The 18,338-nt window shown below is 39.2% G+C and overlaps 4 protein-coding genes and 1 long non-coding RNA gene across 7 annotated transcripts; 2 read left to right on the top strand and 3 right to left on the bottom strand.

The window, feature by feature from the left end:
* Window positions 1-936: 936 nt before the first annotated feature.
* LOC111461438 (pyrophosphate-energized vacuolar membrane proton pump) lies at window positions 937-5,040 on the top strand. The gene is made up of 8 exons (XM_023104953.1): window positions 937-1,327; window positions 2,124-2,698; window positions 2,787-3,166; window positions 3,252-3,338; window positions 3,431-3,761; window positions 3,882-4,292; window positions 4,376-4,435; window positions 4,520-5,040. Exons 1-8 carry the CDS (start codon window positions 1,069-1,071, stop codon window positions 4,721-4,723), a joined length of 2,307 nt encoding a protein of 768 aa, XP_022960721.1. The 5' UTR covers window positions 937-1,068; the 3' UTR covers window positions 4,724-5,040.
* A 98-nt stretch (window positions 5,041-5,138) lies between these two features.
* LOC111461439 (probable 2-oxoglutarate-dependent dioxygenase ANS) lies at window positions 5,139-7,745 on the bottom strand. Its single transcript, XM_023104954.1, has 6 exons — window positions 7,597-7,745; window positions 7,410-7,535; window positions 6,749-7,037; window positions 6,424-6,671; window positions 6,017-6,344; window positions 5,139-5,534 (listed from the first exon to the last, which is right to left on the bottom strand). The coding sequence occupies exons 1-6, from the start codon at window positions 7,728-7,730 to the stop codon at window positions 5,298-5,300; spliced, it is 1,362 nt and encodes a 453-aa protein (XP_022960722.1). The 5' UTR covers window positions 7,731-7,745; the 3' UTR covers window positions 5,139-5,297.
* Window positions 7,746-7,752: 7 nt separating this feature from the next.
* Window positions 7,753-9,347, bottom strand: LOC111461440 (probable 2-oxoglutarate-dependent dioxygenase ANS). Of its 2 annotated transcripts, none has more exons than XM_023104955.1 (4): window positions 8,905-9,347; window positions 8,530-8,777; window positions 8,128-8,455; window positions 7,753-8,048 (listed from the first exon to the last, which is right to left on the bottom strand). In XM_023104955.1, exons 1-4 carry the CDS (start codon window positions 9,175-9,177, stop codon window positions 7,812-7,814), a joined length of 1,086 nt encoding a protein of 361 aa, XP_022960723.1. In that variant the 5' UTR covers window positions 9,178-9,347; the 3' UTR covers window positions 7,753-7,811. The 2 variants fall into 2 exon arrangements, with proteins under 2 accessions (XP_022960723.1, XP_022960724.1); XM_023104956.1 differs by having other exon boundaries at window positions 8,530-8,796; window positions 8,905-9,058.
* LOC111461441 lies at window positions 8,193-9,003 on the top strand. Its single transcript, XR_002713570.1, has 3 exons — window positions 8,193-8,321; window positions 8,436-8,594; window positions 8,855-9,003. It is a non-coding gene; the product is annotated as an uncharacterized LOC111461441 (long non-coding RNA).
* Window positions 9,348-14,456: 5,109 nt separating the features above from the next.
* Window positions 14,457-18,069, bottom strand: LOC111461730 (protein PHOX1-like). Of its 2 annotated transcripts, none has more exons than XM_023105360.1 (3): window positions 15,276-18,069; window positions 15,007-15,168; window positions 14,457-14,848 (listed from the first exon to the last, which is right to left on the bottom strand). In XM_023105360.1, the coding sequence occupies exons 1-2, from the start codon at window positions 17,335-17,337 to the stop codon at window positions 15,020-15,022; spliced, it is 2,211 nt and encodes a 736-aa protein (XP_022961128.1). In that variant the 5' UTR covers window positions 17,338-18,069; the 3' UTR covers window positions 14,457-14,848; window positions 15,007-15,019. The 2 variants fall into 2 exon arrangements, with proteins under 2 accessions (XP_022961128.1, XP_022961127.1); XM_023105359.1 differs by having other exon boundaries at window positions 14,457-14,832.
* Between the last annotated feature and the right edge of the window lie 269 nt (window positions 18,070-18,338).

Below are 18,338 nucleotides of genomic sequence, written 5' to 3'. Positions count from 1 at the left end.
TTGAGCTGTTATATTAATGGTTGGTCTGGTCGGGGTGGGTGGGGCCCAGTTTGATGTCGGTGGCACAGGGCGGAGGGCTACGGTGGCTCCTCCTCCCAGATCTCAACCACGGCCAACATCCTCGATCTACAGCTGGCAACGTGGGTCCACACATTTAAACAATATTATTCCCATAGATTTAAATAATTACCATTTTTTTACTTTTTATTTATTTATTTTAATTAATATAATTTTATTCTTATGGATTATTATATGTTTTTATATTTAGCTTTAGAACCATCAATATCGGAGTTATTTAATATATTGCGATTTATTTATTTGTCTTAAATTTTAAAAATGTCTAATATAATTCACACTAATAAAAAATTTATTTTTAATTATAGTTATATTTTTATTATTTAATATATAACGTGAAATCTAAGTGTTAAACATTTGAATAATTAGATATTTTGAAGGTTCGGGGACCAAAATTAAAATTATATTAAATATAAAATAACAAAATATACAATTTCGCAAGTAACGATTTATTTTAAACCATCTTTTTTTATATTAAATACTTTCAACTTATTCTAAATCCAAGGGTTAAATTACAAATTTTAGTATATAAATTTATTTGATATAAAATTAAATTTTTATAAGGGTATTAATGGAAAAAAGGGGTAATAATTAAATATTTGAAGTAAAAAAAAGCAGTAAAAATAAGGAGCACAAAGACCAAAATAGAAAGAGAGAAGATAAGTAGAGAAGGGAGTTGAAAAGGGAGATTAGCTTAATCGGGTTAAGAGTTAGTTTGGAGGGATTCCGGAATATGAAACTAATGTCACCCAAACAAGGCAGAGCTGTAATTAGCCACATTTCTTTGTTCACGCGCGGAACACGCACATTCTATCCCCTTTTCTCTCTCACCGGGTTTTTTCACATACTATAAATACCAGCTCCCCTTTCTCCCAACACATCTCAGCCTCAAATCTTCGTTCATTCACCCACCGTGCGACCACCCCACCAAAACCCTTGTTTCTTCGTCCTTCTCCTTCGTTTCGTGGGGTTCGTGTCTGTGTGTGTTTCGCCATGGGCGTCGTCACCATTCTTCCAGATCTCGGCACTCAGATTTTCATCCCGGTCTGTGCTGTAGTAGGAATAGTCTTCTCTTTGGTGCAGTGGTACTATGTCTCTCAGGTTAAGCTGTCGCCTAGTCGAGATTCCACTCATAACAACTCCGCCGCTGCTAAAAATGGCTACTCCGACTACCTTATCGAGGAGGAAGAAGGAGTCAACGACCATAACGTTGTTATTAAGTGTGCCGAAATTCAGAATGCTATCTCTGAGGGTAAACCGCTTATCGTTATTGTTCATTTCAGATTTGTTTTCTGCTTTGTTCTTTATTAGGACTTATTAATTGCTAGATCTGGTGATGGATTCTCAGATTTATGATTCTTCGATTTTGTTTTTCTCTTTTATGGATATTTTTTTGTCTTTTCCTTTTGTGAACGCTTTAGGTTTTATCTTCTTTTTCTCTCCCATGGGATTTATGGTTCTTCGATTTTAATTTCAGTTTGGATTCTTCTTAGTGAAGTAGACGTTTGGATGTCCGTTCACCGGTCTTATAGCATTTTCATAAATACTTTACGGAGCCACTAATTACGAATAGTTATCATGTTTGTAATACACGTAGTCTTTTGTCAATGAATTCTTTCAAGAATCTTCAAACCGATTATGAAAACAACAAGGATTTGAAATTATGAAGAGATCTAGGAAATGATGGTTAAATAGTTTCAATTTATTCAAAACAGAAGAAGACGCACTGTCAGATTCTTTGGCACTTTCTCATATCTGGGTGTTGTTTTTTATCCGTTTGGGTTGTAATGTTCCTTTTTTGGGAAGAGGATGAAGGTGCATCACCACATCTAGAGCTAATCAGCACTTCTTTCAAGTTCATGAGATCCCTGTTTTTTTGCATCGGGTTCTTCGTTAATATCTTGTTTGTTCCGTGTGATATTTATGGAATTGTTGTTTTTATATATGGTATGCAAATAAATTAATACTCTGTTTTTTTGGGTTAAAAATTGAAAATATTTCTATGAATTCCTTTTCTTGAAGTCTTTCTCTACGTTTTGATGTATTAGGGGCAACCTCCTTCCTGTTCACGGAGTACAAGTATGTTGGCATCTTTATGGTGTTGTTTGCAGTCTTGATTTTCGTGTTCCTTGGCTCAGTGGAGGGTTTTAGTACCGAGCCTCAAGCGTGCACTTATGACAAAACAAAGATTTGCAAGCCCGCTTTGGCGACAGCTATATTCAGCACTATATCATTTTTACTTGGTGCAGTTACTTCAGTGGTTTCTGGTTTCCTTGGAATGAAAATTGCTACATATGCAAATGCCAGAACCACCTTGGAGGCAAGAAAAGGTGTTGGAAAGGCATTTATTACTGCTTTTAGGTCTGGTGCTGTCATGGGCTTCCTCCTAGCTGCCAATGGTCTCTTGGTTTTGTTTATTGCCATTAACGTCTTCAAGTTGTACTATGGCGAAGATTGGGGTGGCCTTTTTGAGTCTATCACTGGGTATGGTCTTGGTGGATCTTCGATGGCTCTCTTTGGTAGAGTTGGTGGTGGTATCTACACTAAAGCTGCTGATGTTGGTGCTGACCTTGTGGGCAAGGTGGAAAGGAATATTCCTGAGGATGATCCAAGAAACCCAGCTGTAACGACCACTGCTCTAGATATCTTTTCTTAATTCATTTTGTGCTGATACTTTTCTCTTTGAATCTAATCACTCATTCTTTTGGCAGGTCATTGCTGATAATGTCGGTGACAATGTTGGGGATATTGCTGGTATGGGATCTGATCTTTTTGGTTCATATGCTGAATCATCCTGTGCTGCTCTTGTTGTTGCTTCTATCTCTTCTTTTGGCAACAACCATGAGCTGACACCAATGCTCTATCCACTCATAGTTAGTTCTGTGGGTATCCTTGTTTGCCTGATCACCACCTTATTTGCTACTGATTTCTTTGAGATCAAGGCTGTTAAGGAAATTGAGCCAGCATTGAAGAAGCAACTCATAATTTCCACTGTTCTAATGACCTTTGGAATTGCCGTTGTTACTTGGCTAGCTGTTCCATCAACATTCACCATTTTCAATTTTGGAACTCAAAAAGTTGTACAGAACTGGTTAGTGCATCTTGAATTATTGTCTTACAATTGCTTTTTCTTTATCACTATTGGTTTGATTCACCAGAAAACATTTGGCATTCAGGAAACTTTTCTTGTGCGTTGCTGTCGGTCTTTGGGCTGGGCTTATAATAGGATTTGTGACAGAGTACTATACTAGCAATGCGTACAGGTAATTGAGTTTTGGGCATTTACCTAGTCGATCCTCAATGATTCAATTACTTTTGTATAAAATCTGATCACGGATTTGGTTTGGTTTTTCAGCCCTGTGCAGGATGTTGCTGATTCCTGCCGAACCGGAGCTGCTACAAATGTTATTTTTGGCTTGGCTTTGGGATACAAATCTGTCATTATCCCCATTTTTGCAATTGCAGTTAGCATTTTTGTTAGTTTCACCTTTGCTGCAATGTACGGCATTGCTGTTGCTGCTCTTGGAATGTTGAGTACAATAGCTACTGGTTTGGCCATTGATGCATATGGTCCAATCAGTGACAATGCTGGAGGCATTGCAGAGATGGCAGGCATGAGCCACAGAATTCGGGAGAGAACCGATGCCCTCGATGCTGCCGGAAACACAACTGCAGCCATTGGAAAGGTATTTTCTTTTATTCTTTTCGTCTCAATTGTAATGTCTGTATTGTTTCTTTATCACAATTTTTGCATGAGAAGCTTGCTTGCAGTCGGTAGTAGCTTATTCTTTATTTGCATTTTCCAGGGTTTTGCCATTGGTTCAGCTGCTCTTGTGTCCCTTGCCCTCTTCGGCGCCTTCGTCAGCCGTGCTGGTGTCACTTCTGTTGACGTCTTGACACCCAAAGTTTTCATTGGCTTGATCGTAGGTGCTATGCTGCCGTACTGGTTTTCTGCCATGACAATGAAGAGTGTTGGGAGTGCAGCCCTAAAGATGGTCGAGGAGGTGCGAAGACAATTCAACACCATCCCAGGTCTCATGGAGGGCACTGCCAAGCCCGACTACGCTACATGTGTCAAGATCTCAACTGATGCTTCTATCAAGGAGATGATCCCACCTGGTGCCCTTGTCATGTTGACACCCCTAATTGTCGGTATCCTATTCGGGGTCGAAACTCTTTCTGGCGTCCTTGCTGGATCTCTTGTTTCTGGCGTTCAGGTATGTGATGGCCTGTTAAAACCTTTGCTTGAACCTTATAATGCCACCATCTAACTGATGGTTCTTGTTGTGCACAACTGTAGATCGCCATCTCTGCATCCAACACCGGAGGTGCCTGGGATAACGCTAAGAAGTACATCGAGGTATGTCGAATCCCATAGTCATCTTTACAATGTCGTAATGATTTCATAGTACAAGATGTAATAGCAAGTTGGTGTTATGGATAGGCTGGTGCCTCTGAGCATGCAAGAACCCTCGGCCCGAAAGGATCAGATCCACACAAAGCCGCTGTTATCGGCGACACGATCGGAGACCCGCTCAAGGACACCTCCGGGCCTTCTCTCAACATTCTCATCAAGCTGATGGCTGTGGAGTCCCTTGTGTTTGCTCCTTTCTTTGCCACTCACGGTGGGCTTCTCTTCAAGCTCTAGAAAAAGCAAGAGGAATCTTTGTTCGAATGCCATCCTCTCCCTTTCCCTCCATTGACATAACCTCTCTACCTCTCCTCCACGAAATTTTCACTGTGTTTTTTAGACTTGGTATTATATGTTAAAGTCTGTAGCTTTTGATTGATATTCTCTTTTGAGAAGCTTGTAGTTTCAAGTGGAAGAGCCTTTTACCTTTTTTCATCGGTTGTTGATGAAGAAGAAGAAGAAGATGAAGAAGAAAAGAAGAGATATTAGTTAAATCTTGTGAAATGAGACTGCAAATGTTATTCTCTTTTTCCCAATTGAGAACCCTTTTCATACTCTCATTTTTTGTACTTTTACTGTTGTAATTGTGAGATCTTACCTCGGTTGGAGATGGGCTAAAGTGGACAATATCTACTAGCAGTGAGATTAATCTTATTTGCCCATCACATTTTAATACCAATTTTGGAATGGAAATATATATTCACGTTATTGTTTCTACAACAAACTTCAAACAAAGTTTTATTTAAAATACAACCAAATTTTACCATTTCGTAAGATTTTATTCCTACATACGTTTGTAGAGATACCAAATTTAGATTCTTGCTGTTTCGATTGGTCTTCGGCCTCGTTGGTAGTACTCGAAGTAAAGGTCAACTAAGTTCTTAACAGGCTTGTACGATCTTGGTTGAGTTTCATCGATGAGCGTCTCTAATGGTCCAACTTCTTTCTTAGAATCTGGGACATAAAACACGGCTAGAGATATCCTCTCGCTCTTTGAATTCGTCAATACCCTATGAACTGGACTTTTGAATATCCCGTTACTTGCAATCTGCCAAATTACGAGCATATTTCACCGTAATTTTAAAATAAATATTTTTATGATGTTACATATTAGATACTTTTTAAAGTTTAATGGAGCAGTCTAAGCTCACTTCTAATAGATATTGTTCGTTTTGGCCCGTTACATTGTTTTAAAACGCGTCTACTAGGCAGAGGATTCCACACTCTTATACGTAATGTCTCGTTCTCCTCTCCAACCAATGTGAAATCTCACAATCCACCCCCCTTAGGGGCCTAACGTCTTCACTAGCACACCGCTCGATGTTTGCCTATGATAACATTTGTAACAGCCCAAACCTTCGCTAACAAATATTGTCCACTTAGGCCCGTTACGTATCGCCGTCAGCCCCAAAATTTTAAAATGCGTCAAGTTTCCACACCGTTATAAAGAATAATTTGTTCCCTCCCCTACGAGATCTCACATTTAAGGAGCTAAACTTTGAAACTAACCTAATTATACTTAGGGTTTACCTCGACTTGATCTCCGACAAGGACGAGAAGCGCGTCGGGAAGTATCGAGGCATTGAACCACTCATCCCCTTTCAAGAACTGAAGCCCTTCAACTTGCTCGTCCTGCAGCAAAACGGTGATGGCCGATACATCAGCATGAGGCTTGGCACCAAGAACAAGATCAGGATTCGGACATGGAGGGTAGAAATTGAAGCGTGCAGCCAATTCAAATCGCTCACCAAACTGTTCCACAAAGCTATTCTCTTCCAAATCCAATGATCTTCCCATGGCCTTCAAGATTTTCTCACATACCACTCTCATATTAGCACTATACTCATCAATAACTTCCCTGAAATCAATGTTCAACATTCAATGTTCTTCAATCCCATTCAAAGCTGTATGATTTCAAAGCAATTCCAGAAAATTACCTAAATCTGTGAGGATTTGATGGCCAGTGCTTAACACGACGGCTTTCTTCTGGGAACAGAGTGAGGAACAAACGATGATTCCAATCAAGAATTTGGGTGTCGGATAGAACCTTGTCGTTGCCGTATCCTTCAATCTCAGCTTCTTCCATGGAGTATTTCAGCTTCTCTTCCATTGGACAAGAGAAGAATTGTTTGATTACGTGGCGAACATCCTCCAGGAATTCAGGAGACATTCCATGGTTTATTCCCTGAAACAGAGCATCATTTTTTGAAACATTCGGTTAAGAAAATCTAAATGTTCCAGAAAGTTGGGGTGAAATCGAACCAGAATGCAGCCCCATGTCTGGAGTCCATGTCGGAGTTTCTCCAGCTCCGGCCCGGAATTGGGGGAAGCTGAGAGGAGGCCGATATCAATGACGGAAGCTTGCATTAATGGAGCATCCGGAGCTCCCCGATCCCTTTGTTTATGGATGTAGCCTTCCGGCACTTCCGCTTTAGAACCCATTTCTTGGACGCTGCTGGAAGGGTTGCTTCCGGCCATGGAGGATGGGGCAGCAACAAGACAAGGCAACGACGGCGCAGCAATGATGAGCAGCTCTGTAATGGCTTCTCTCCTGGATTGAAGACAAGGCAAGTAGACGTGGCGACATTAAATTGAAGGCGCCGACAACTTTTAAGACACCTGGCGAGAATATTATTAAAAATTTGTCACGCCAATTAATGAAAATATGTTTTTGATAAAATGGATAAGAAGTCACAACGCGCTATTCAATGACGTTGGGTTTGAACGGTTATAAATAGTATTAAAGGTAGACACCGTGCAGTATGCCAGTGAGGATGATGCCTCCCAATGCGGGTCTTTATTTTTGTTTATATTATTTGATTGAGACATTAAATTTGTTTGTTCCATTGTCGATGTGTTAAATATTTTTCATGACCAATAAGAAAAGGATATGAACTAACATGGACACAAGAGAGTTGAATACCTCGATATAACCTGGATGAATGGATGTTCGAGATGTTCCGTGCCGCGATGTAACCCGGATAGATGGATATTCGAGATTTCCTGATGACGTCTGGTGCCTTGATGTAACTCAAATAGATGGATGTTCAAAGTGTCCCAATGACATCCTGTGTCCAATGCTTCGATATAATTCGAATGGATGGATGTTTGAGATGTCCCAATGATGTAAACGACACTTAGGTTTGTTCTTGATGACCATAACCAAATAAGTTATGACGATCTTATTCCTAAGATATGGCGTGGATATAAGTCCATACAAAACTCGTCCAAACAAGAACCTCATAGAACAAATTGGAAGAAAAACATAAACAAACAAAATAAATTATGATTCCATTGATTCCATTGACTAAGATTGATACCAAATTTAGATTCGTGCGGCCTCCATGGGCCTCTGGCCCTGCTGGTAGTACTGAAAGTAAAGGCCGACGAAGTTCTTCACAGTCTTGTACAACCTTGGTCGAGTTTCATCGATGAGCTTCTCCAATGGTTCGATTTCTTTCTCCCAATCCGGAAGGTAAAACACTGCCAACGATATCCTCTCCCTCTCCGAGTTCGTCAACACCCTATGAACTGGACTCTTGAATATCCCATTACTCGTGATCTGCCATGAACATGTTTGTGAAAAATTTTGAGGAAAAGAGGAGAATATCTACTAGCTATGAACGAGAGTGTTTGTTTACCTCTGCTTGATCCCCGACATTGATGAGAAGAGCGCCAGGAACGATCGGGGCGTTGAACCACTCATTGCCGTTCAAGAACTGAAGACCTTCTACTTCCTCATCCTGCAACAAAATCGTGATGGCCGATCCATCCGCATGCGGTTTCACGCCAAGAACAAGATCCGGATTTCGACATCGAGGGTAGAAATTGAACCGTGCGTCCAGTTTAACTTCCTCACCATACTGTTTGATGAAGCTATCTTCGTTTAAATCTAATGAAATCGCCATAGCTTTAAGGATTTTCTCGCTTAACAGCTTCACATTTGCAGTGTACTCGTGAAGAACTGCCCTGCAATGTTCATCACAAAAATCAACTCGTTTCTGCAGATTCTTCGGAAAATCGTGAAGGTTTGAGAAAAGTACCTGAATCTTTCAGGATTTGTTGGCCAGTACTTGAATCGATGGCTTTCTTTTGGATATACAGTAAGGTATAATCGATCAGTCCAATCGAGAATTTGTTGATTTGATAGAATCATGTCGTTTCCATATCCTTCAATCTCATCTTCTTCCCTCGAGTATTTCGATTTCTCTTCCATTGGAAGATCAAAGAACTGTTTCGCTAATCTACGGATTTCATCCAAAAATTCCGCTGACATTCCATGATTTACAACCTGTTTGAATACCAGAAACCTAGCGATTTTTTTTAATCTGATTTAAATCGACTTACGATCGTTTTGATGAGATCTAGATGCAGAGTCAATGGACTAGGTCGACCGATTAGGGTTTAAGAAATCGAACCTGAAAGCAGCCCCATGATTGAAGTCCATGGCGGAGTTTCTCCAGTTCTGGTCCGGATTCGGATGAAGAGGAGAGGAGAGCCATATCGATTACAGGAGCTGCCATTAAAGGAGCATCTCGAGCTCCTCGATCGCTTTCTTTATGGATGTATCTTTCCGGGACTTCTCCTTTAGAAGCTACATCTTGGACGGTGCCGGAAGGGTTTGTTCCGGCCATGGCTGGTGGTGCAGAAGCGACGGAGTTCTGCTGTTCCGGTTGCAAAACAGAGATCATTACAGAGCATTTTAATCGGTTTAGAACTGAAATTGGATTTGTCAACTGCAATCTCGAGAAGACACTAAAAAATTATTTTCTTGACTCTGGACTTGTTATTGTATTAATTTCAACCTTAAAATTTTAATTTCAGGATGAATTTTGTAGATTTTATGATATGAACTCATATTTAAACCTTGTAACTTTCAAACTTGTATGAGTGTTTATAGTTAACCTCTGATTATGTTTTTTTTTCTCTTCAGTTTCAATTATAGGGTAGGAATTTACTTGCTTTATCGACTCTCGGTAGAAACAAAGATTATTTGTATAGCTTTTTCCCGTGCCTTAGAAGTTCCATTCTAACAGTTTAAGCCCACCACTAGCAGCTATTGTTCGTTTTAGCGTGTTATATATTGACGTCAGTCTTAGGGTTTTAAAACACGTTTACTAGTTCTCGAAACATTCTTTCCAAACGTCAACTATTCTCTCCAAACATCAGTCTTAGGTTGGAGAGTGGAACGAAACATTCTTTATAATGGTGTGGAAACCTCTCCCTAACATACGCGTTTTAAAACTATGAGACTGATGACAAAACGTAACGAGTCAAAACGAACAATATCTGTTAGCGGTGAGCTTGGTTGTTACAAATGGTATTAGAGCCACACACGGCAGGGCAGTGTGCCAAGAGGATGCTAGCCCCTAAAAAGGTAGATTATGAGTTCCCACATTGATTGGACCTGCGGTGTGCTATATAACGAGGATGCTGGCCCCTAAAAAGGTAGATTATAAGTTCCCACATTAATTGGAGAGAAGAACGAAGCATTCTTTACAAGGGTATATAAACCTCTCTCTAATATATGCGTTTTAAAACAGTAAGACTGACGACTACACCTAACGAGCCAAAACGGACAATATCTGTTAGCAGTGGACTTGTGTTGTTACAGATGGTATTAGAGCCACACACACATTGCAGGATGGTGTGCCAACAAGGACACTAGCTCCTAAGAGGTTAGATTGTGAGATCCCATATCGATCGGAAAGGAGAACGAAACATTCTTTACAAATATATAGAAACCTCTCCCTAATAGACGTGTTTTAAAACCGTGAGGCTGATGGTTATACGTAACGAACAAAACCAGATAATATCTACTAGAAATGGACTTAAGCTCTTACAGCTTCGTTCTTCTTTATAATAATTACGAAATCGTGACTTTGTTAGAGAAGAATTGGATCACGAGAAAATCAAAATCGTATCCATTCCCCAATCACAATTACATAACTTTTCAATTCATTATCATCAAATCAATCCATTAAACACACAATTAAGAAACAGGAACACCCCACAAAGCACAAACAGTCTTAATCAAAAACATATCAGCAGAAGGAACATCTTTAAGAAACACAGAAGAACACCGATTAAGCTTAGAAATGGCTCTGCAACAAGACGGATGAGGAGCCACCGCTTGCTTCATCACATCTACCACACACTTGGTCATCTCCGAAACAGCCGACGTGCAACCAAACAACGAGAACCCTTCCGCTGCGAAGGGATCAGGCGCCATCGCGGGTGATGCCAAAATGGCTATGCAAACAAGGCATGCAGCTGCTAGCTTCATCGCACATGCGTGCTAAGACGCTTGGTTTGGTGGGTGGAAGAAGATATAGGGAAGGCTTGGCGTGATTATGGGCATTGAAAACTGCAATTATGTTAAGGGTGTAGCTTTTTTTTGCGATGGAAACAGCCATAATTCGTGCTATCATTATCGTTGATGGATTCATTCACGCGGATTGTTGAAGTGTGATATTGAAGTAAAGAAATAAATATAGAACAATTGCTTTTTTTTGGTCTTTAATGATGAAGTATTCCAAGATTCCAAAAAAAGAAAAAAACGTTACTTTTACTTTCGGAGATTTTAATGATGTTTAATTTTGGTCTTAAAAAAAAGGCATTAGTATACTACTAACCATGATTTGATTTACTAAAATGAACTTAAAACGGTTTTGTTAATAAGATGTCCTGTTTGGGGAGGAGAACAAAACCACCATTTGTAACGGTGTGGAAACCTTTCCCTAGCAGACGCGTTTTAAAGCCTTGAGGGGAAGTCTGAAGAGGACAATATCTGCTAGCGGTGGATCTGGGTCGTTACAAATGGTATCAGAGCTAGACACTGGACGATGTGCTAGCCTTCTCGCTCTTTCCTGGGGGGTAGATATGAGGTGGTGTGCCAGTAAGGACGCTCGCCCCAAAGGGGGCGGATTTGGGGGCGGTTTCACATCGATTGGAGGAAGGAAAGAGTGCCAGCGAGGATGCTGGGCCCAAAGGGGTGGATTGTGACGTCCCACATTGGTTGGGGAGGAGAACAAACCACCATTTATATGAGGGGAAGCCCAAAGAGGACAATATCTGCTTGTGGTGGATTTGAGTCGTTACAGTTAGGGTTTAGGGTTTAATTAACTCATGATGCCTCAAATGCCACAACAAAATGGATGTTGACCGCTTTGGCTTATCCATTAGACTCACCTACAACTAGTAGATATTGTCTGCTGTGGCTCTACGTATCGTTGTCAGCCTCACGAAGGGAGAGGTCCACACTCTTGTAAATAATGTGGGATCTCACAATCCGCCCGTGTTCGTCTTCGTTGACACACTGCCCAATGTCTAGATTTGATACCTTTTGTAACAACCCAAGTCAACCGCTAACAGATATTGTTTGCTTTGGTTCGCACGGTCAGCCTAAGGGTTTTTAAAATGCGTTTGTTAAGGGAGATGTTTCCGCACCCTTAAAAAGAATGTTTCGTTCCTCTTCCAATCGATAAGGGATCCGTAAGGACCGTGATTGGACTTACTAACTTTCATTATCCCGACTGAAATAATGAGTCTCACAACAGTGAAGGAAACTCAATATCAAATACTTATCCGACCGTTAATCATTACGATACATTCTCTTCGTATTCAAATTTCTATACTTCATAATCATTCAAATAATCGAAAGATCATTTAGTTTAAAAAATATAAACACCCCACGAAGCACAAACACCTTTAACCAAAATCATATCACCGGTAGGTACGTCTTTGAGAAACTCAGACGAACAATCTTCAAGTTTAGAAATAGCTTTGCAACAAGACGAACAATAATATTAAGCACGTTTAACACTAAAGATCATAAATTCCATACAACATTCATATAAATTTCTTATTCATAGCGATTTTAGAGAACTTTATTTTTTGTTTAAAACGCTTAAACGCCTTACAAATTACATAACTTCTTAATAATATCCATATCCGCCGGAGGAATCATTCCATAGATTTTAGGGGCACAATCGTTAAGCAAAGAAATAGCTTTGCAACAAGAAGGATGAGGGCCAGTCGGAGCCTTGACCACGTCTACCACACACGATGATGCTTGCAATATAAACGGAAGGCAACTTCCAAAAGAAGCATCTACGTCAATTGATTGGTCGGGCCATTCCACCATCATGCGAGCCATTGTCGGTGATGCTAAAATGGCGATGGAGGCGAGGAATACGAATGCTAGCTTCATTGTTAATATGCTCGACCTTCTAGAGACGTTTTGTTTTGTGGGTGTGAGAAAGTTGTAGATCGTAAAGGTTCTTATATAGGGGTAAACATGGAGTACGTGTGTTTTTTTGGTATCTTTTCTGTTCATAAATTTAACCCTTATTTGAGTGAAATCCCATATTTATTAGAGACGGGAATGAAACATCTCTTATAAGGGTGTGAAAACCTTTCTTAGTAAAAAAATTTAAAACTCGTGAGACTAACAACGATACGTTACGATCATTACAAATAGTATTATAGGCATTTTAAACACATTTTAAAACTGTGAGGCTGACCGTTATACGTAACGAGCTAAAGTTGACAATATGTATCAGCAGTGGACTAAGTCAAACTATTAACATTTAGGACGATGATAACTAATGTTTTATCCACTAAATTATTCGCTATTATTATTATTATTTATTTTATTGTTATAATATTTAATAATAATTACCGCTCTATTTGAATAATTTATTTAACATTAAGGAATAATTAATAATTAGAATAATATGATGTTTTTCAGAAAAGAATAAATAAATAAATAATGGGTGTCATTTATTTATTGATGAGAGAGAAAATATTAGAATTTAAAATAAATAATAAAGGTGGGTTGAGGTCAAAATTGGTTGACTTTTGTTTTTAAACTTTAGATTATAAATGGTCATTAAGATTGTTATTTGGAGACTTTTCCTTTTAAATTTTTAAGTAATAATTGTTAATGAAGATACCAAATTTGTAAAAACTTTCCTTATAAACTATTTCTTTTTTATAGGAAATTGTTTGTTTTTTTTTTTTTTCTGGACTAAATTTTCTAAATAAAAATAATTTTTTTAAAATTACTGTGGTCAAATTTCACATGTCAGTTAGAGAGAGAAAGGAAACGTACATAAGGTGTGGAGATATTTTCTTATTAGATACGGATTTTAGAAATGTGAGACTGTCGGCGATATGTAGTGGGCCAAATTGGATAGTATCTGCTAACGGTGGGTGTGAGATCCCATATTAGTTGGAGAGGAGAACGAAACATTTTTTTAGAAGTAAGTGAAAACCTCTTCTTGACATACACGTTTTAAAACCGTGAGTTTGACGGTGCGAGGTACTGGTTGGAGTAGGGCTAGACCTTCACCACAGTAGACAGATTTAAAACTGTGAGGCTGATGACGTAATGAGCCAAATGGGACAATATCTACTAGCAGTAGACTTGAGCTGTTACAAATGGTATCAAAGCTAGGACGGTGTGCTAGCGATGACGTTGTACCCCACAAGAGGGTGGATTGTGAGATCACACATTAGTTGAGGAGGGAACGAAACATCCTTTACAAAGAAGTGGAAACCTCTCCCTAACGCATTTTAAAACTGTGAGACTAATGACGATACGTAATGGGCTTGTAAAAAAGTGGAAACCTCTCTCCTAATAGACACGTTTTAAAATCGTAAAGCTGACGGCGATACCTAATAGGCCAAAATGGACAATATCTAATAGAGCTATATTCCTCGCAAGAAAGTGGAAACTTATCACCAGCAAAGCATTTTAAAATCGTGAGGTTGACGACGATACTTAATCATGCCAAAATTCTTTTAGACGGGAAAAAACAAAGTTCATAATCACGGGAAAGTCTTTTAGATGCAAAAATATGATGATATATATTCCATGGCACAACGAGCAACCTATCTCATCACACGTTCCATAACCCTTGCCATTATTTACAAGTTACAAAATAGAAATTCGATTGAGTAGTTCTAAAGAGAAGAAATGCAGATCGAATTTAATAAAAATTTAAAATGAATATACATATACCTCCAGACTAAGATTACAAACTATATGTCATTACACTATAAACTACAAAACGAGATAAGATAAGAAACAATGAAAGAATTTGTTTTCTAGACGACTTGAACTGACAATCAAAGACTATAATATCTATGAGCTTAAACATGAAAACTAGTTTAGGAGACGAGAATGAATGAAGGTGAAAGCAGAAACTAAATAAAATGGAAGCCCCTGCAATTTCATGGATAGAAGAACCCTGTATGGAGAAAGAATGCATGATGACACCAGCAATGAACAACAGCCTTCTAATACTTCTTAGGAAGCACGCTACAAATGTACCTATAATCTGAACAAAACAAGGGCTAGCCATTGTTACAGTGATGCAGTTCATAATTTGTGTGCGTGTGTGTGTGTTGGTAGCACTTTCTTTTCAGTAATCAAAATGTAGGTTCTTAAGTGTTTGATGAGCTTAAAATATTTGAGCAGTTGTAATATATTTGTTTTTGTGAGTAGAACTTACCTATAATGTTCCTTCAAGCTTGCTCCAAAACGTGATAGATTTTCGAGACCCGTCGTCGAAATAATGGCTCTAATCGGAATGATGGAATCCCAGTTAGCAACTTTCTAGCTTCATACATCTCGTTCCATGCCTGAACAATCTCTTCAATTTTGAACCCAAGACCTGTAATTGGAGAAGATAAGAAAAAGATTAGCACAGAACGATGAGATGAAAATGAAGTCACCTGATGCACAGACAGCTTCTAAACATGAATATATTTGAAACTGTACCTTCATGTGCGTTGTTGCTTGAACAGTGGTTCTTTATCATAACTGCGATATCAGTTGAAGAAGCACCAGCAAGCTCAAATTTCTCAACTGCAACTTCTAGGCATTCATGCCATGATGGCAGCCCCATCTTAAATTCCAACATGGATCGCTCGTAGAGCATGGTGCCCCATAAGAGGTTTATATGAGACCTCATATTCTTAGCCTGTTCTGCAGCCTCATCAGCTGATATATCCTTGATCAGTCCATCTAACCCCATCTTCTGCAAGGGGGTTTCAACATCGCTCGATTTAGAGAGTTCGGCGGTATGCTGCTTTTCCCATTCTTCCCACATCCTCACGCCTGTTTCCATATTGTCCTCGGCATTGTTATAAAGTTGTATAACCTTCGTACAAGGCCATGTTTTCGGATCAACATTGCTGCTAACTGCATAATGCCAAGAAAGCTTTGCCTGCTCAAACTGTTGTTGTCCTAGTGCTAGATAGCCTTCATAAAAGTCTGGCTTGATTTTCACCGCCATCTGATATTTATTTCCTGCTTCGACGTATGCTTTTTCGACCCAATCGTACGCAGCTTTGATTTGTTCAGACAAAGATACTTTTGACACACCATCTGTAAAGTAGACCTTCTTCCTCGCCCTTGACATGATAACATTACCCCAGTAGAAGAGTGCTAAGGCTGCCATCTCGTGAAACTTCTCTGCTGCTGATTCGAAAAGACCCTGAGCTTCTTCACTCGTTACCGTCTCTTCCACAGCCTCAGAATAAAGCTTCATCCCAAGGTCATGGAGATCCAGGTATGGGCCTGATTCAAACCCAACGTGGTTTATAAATAACTGAGCAAATTGAATTAACCAGTCATCAATGCAAGATGATATCTTCATTTCTTTTGCTCTTAATACATAGCTATTTTCTTCAACTTTACACTTGGAATCCTCATCATTCTTGAACCTTTCATAGAATGGATCTTGCTCTGGATTAACTTCAAATATATAAAATCTAATAGAACCCTGCGACTCCTTAGATGTTTCAGCCAATCGTAATTCTTCATCAGACGTAATTGTTACCAAATCACCTTCTTCATCCCTGTACTTAATAAGAACTGCTGCACAGGCTGGGAAACGATCATGAATAACCTCCCTCAGTTGCAATAGAGTGCAATCAATTGGCACCTGAGCCCATCGAATATCGTCTCCAAACACCAATTTCACAGATTTCATAGGTGTTTCCTCCTGTGTCCTGTTGATTTTCTCCTCCACAACAAGTTTATCCTCAGGCTTCTTCTCCTCCACGGTCTCATCGGCCTTCTCTTCCTCCGCTATTATTTCATCAGCCTTCTTCTCCTCCACGGTCTCATCGGCCTTCTCTTTTTCCACTATTATTTCATCAGCCTTCTCCTCCACTGTTTCATCAGCCTTCTTCCCATCAATGGGTTCCATAGTCTTTTGGTTGTTTTTCGTCTTTCGGTTCTTCTCTTTTGGTCTTTCTTGCGGCAACACCGAAGAAGGCAGTTCAACAAAATCAAGAGGCAGCTTGATCTCAGCAACGTCTTCCTTTGATCCTTGCATCATAAGTGCCTTTGTTAGTCTCTCTGATATTTCCAACGCCATAATATTTCGAGGCTCCATGTTTAAAACTGCATTAACATCTCTTACAGCCAAGTCCAGTCTATGCAAAGCCTCATAACATCTAGCCCGCTTCAACAATGCCTTACTATATTTAGGTGTAACTTCAAGAGCCAAATTGCACTCATGAATCGCTTGGGGGTACTCACTAAGCCCCATCTGCATATAGCATGCCGCCATGTTACTCCGAAGATAGGATACATCTATATGGTTTCTTGGGAGTAATTTCAGGGCCTTTTCATACTTCAACATTGCTCCTTCAACATCTCTAGATTGAAACAATTTATTGCCCTCCTCCTTTAAAGCCTGAGACATAGTAATGAAAATAACATGGTCTTTATCATAACTTGAACTTCCAACTCCACCTTGACGACGTTTCGATATTGCCTCACGATATTTATCACCAATCTGCTTCTTCTTCTTTCCAGTTTGCTTCCCCATAAAGAATCCAACTAAGTGAAGAATCAAGAACTGATGAACAGACTTACTTTCTTTAACTATCGTTCCAAACCAACTAAACTAGACTAGTCCAAGAGGAAGAGAATCAAACCCTAAAAACAATTCTTAAACCCTTCTAGAAAAATCAACACAGTATATAGGAAGTTGCAAGTAAAAACTGCCTAAAATCTACCCAAACAAACTCCCCTGTAGTCGAATACCGCAGAAAGTACCCGAAAATCAAGCGTAAAACAGGCGAAAACGAAAGGGCGTAGGATCTAATTGCACCAAACCCCCCAAATTTGTAATAAAAGAGAGTAGAACGATCCTCAAATTCCCTTGAAAATCAAACGGAGGCTTCTATTCATGAATTCAGCCTTCTAAAACAGAGGAACTTCAAACAACACCGAATCGGAATTTTAACCATTCATTCAGAATCCGATTCAGAAAGAAAGAAACAAGCGGATAGAGCTAAAAAGTATAAATCATAAGCAGAAACAAACTACAATTATAATCCGCGAGAAATGCAAGAAATCTAGGAAAATGAACTCATCAGAGTAACGAATTAATCTCTGAAATTATTCCGGGGAATCTCCAGGCAAGAAACAACGAAGAATTATTATTTTCTTTGGCCGAATATTACTAGCAAACGAAATGAAATGGAAAACCAACCGTAGAATCCGTTTGTACTTTTGTAATGAGTAAGATTTCCAACAACTTGTCGTGGACGCCACAAAATTCTGAGCAAAGCTGAGCTGATAATAATTTTTATATCATTTTATTTTATTGTAATTTTTAATTTTTTAATTCTTTAACTTTTTAAATTTTATTCCTACCAGGTTTGCCGTTTGACCCGAAAACTCAAAAATATGTGGGCCCCCGTTACCGTGAACTCCAAGTCTCTAGTTAACGCCGGTTGTGAAAACGGTGGGTCGTTGGTTCCCAATTCTATAATTATATTATAAAAATGTCTTTAATTAAAAAAAAAAAAAAAAAAATATATA

The sequence above is a fragment of the Cucurbita moschata genome, unplaced genomic scaffold, assembly GCF_002738365.1.
Source record: "Cucurbita moschata cultivar Rifu unplaced genomic scaffold, Cmos_1.0 Cmo_Scf00025, whole genome shotgun sequence".
Taxonomy (NCBI): domain Eukaryota; kingdom Viridiplantae; phylum Streptophyta; class Magnoliopsida; order Cucurbitales; family Cucurbitaceae; genus Cucurbita; species Cucurbita moschata.
The sequence above is the reverse complement of the archived record's forward strand: the minus strand, read 5'-3'. Positions and strand labels throughout refer to the sequence as shown.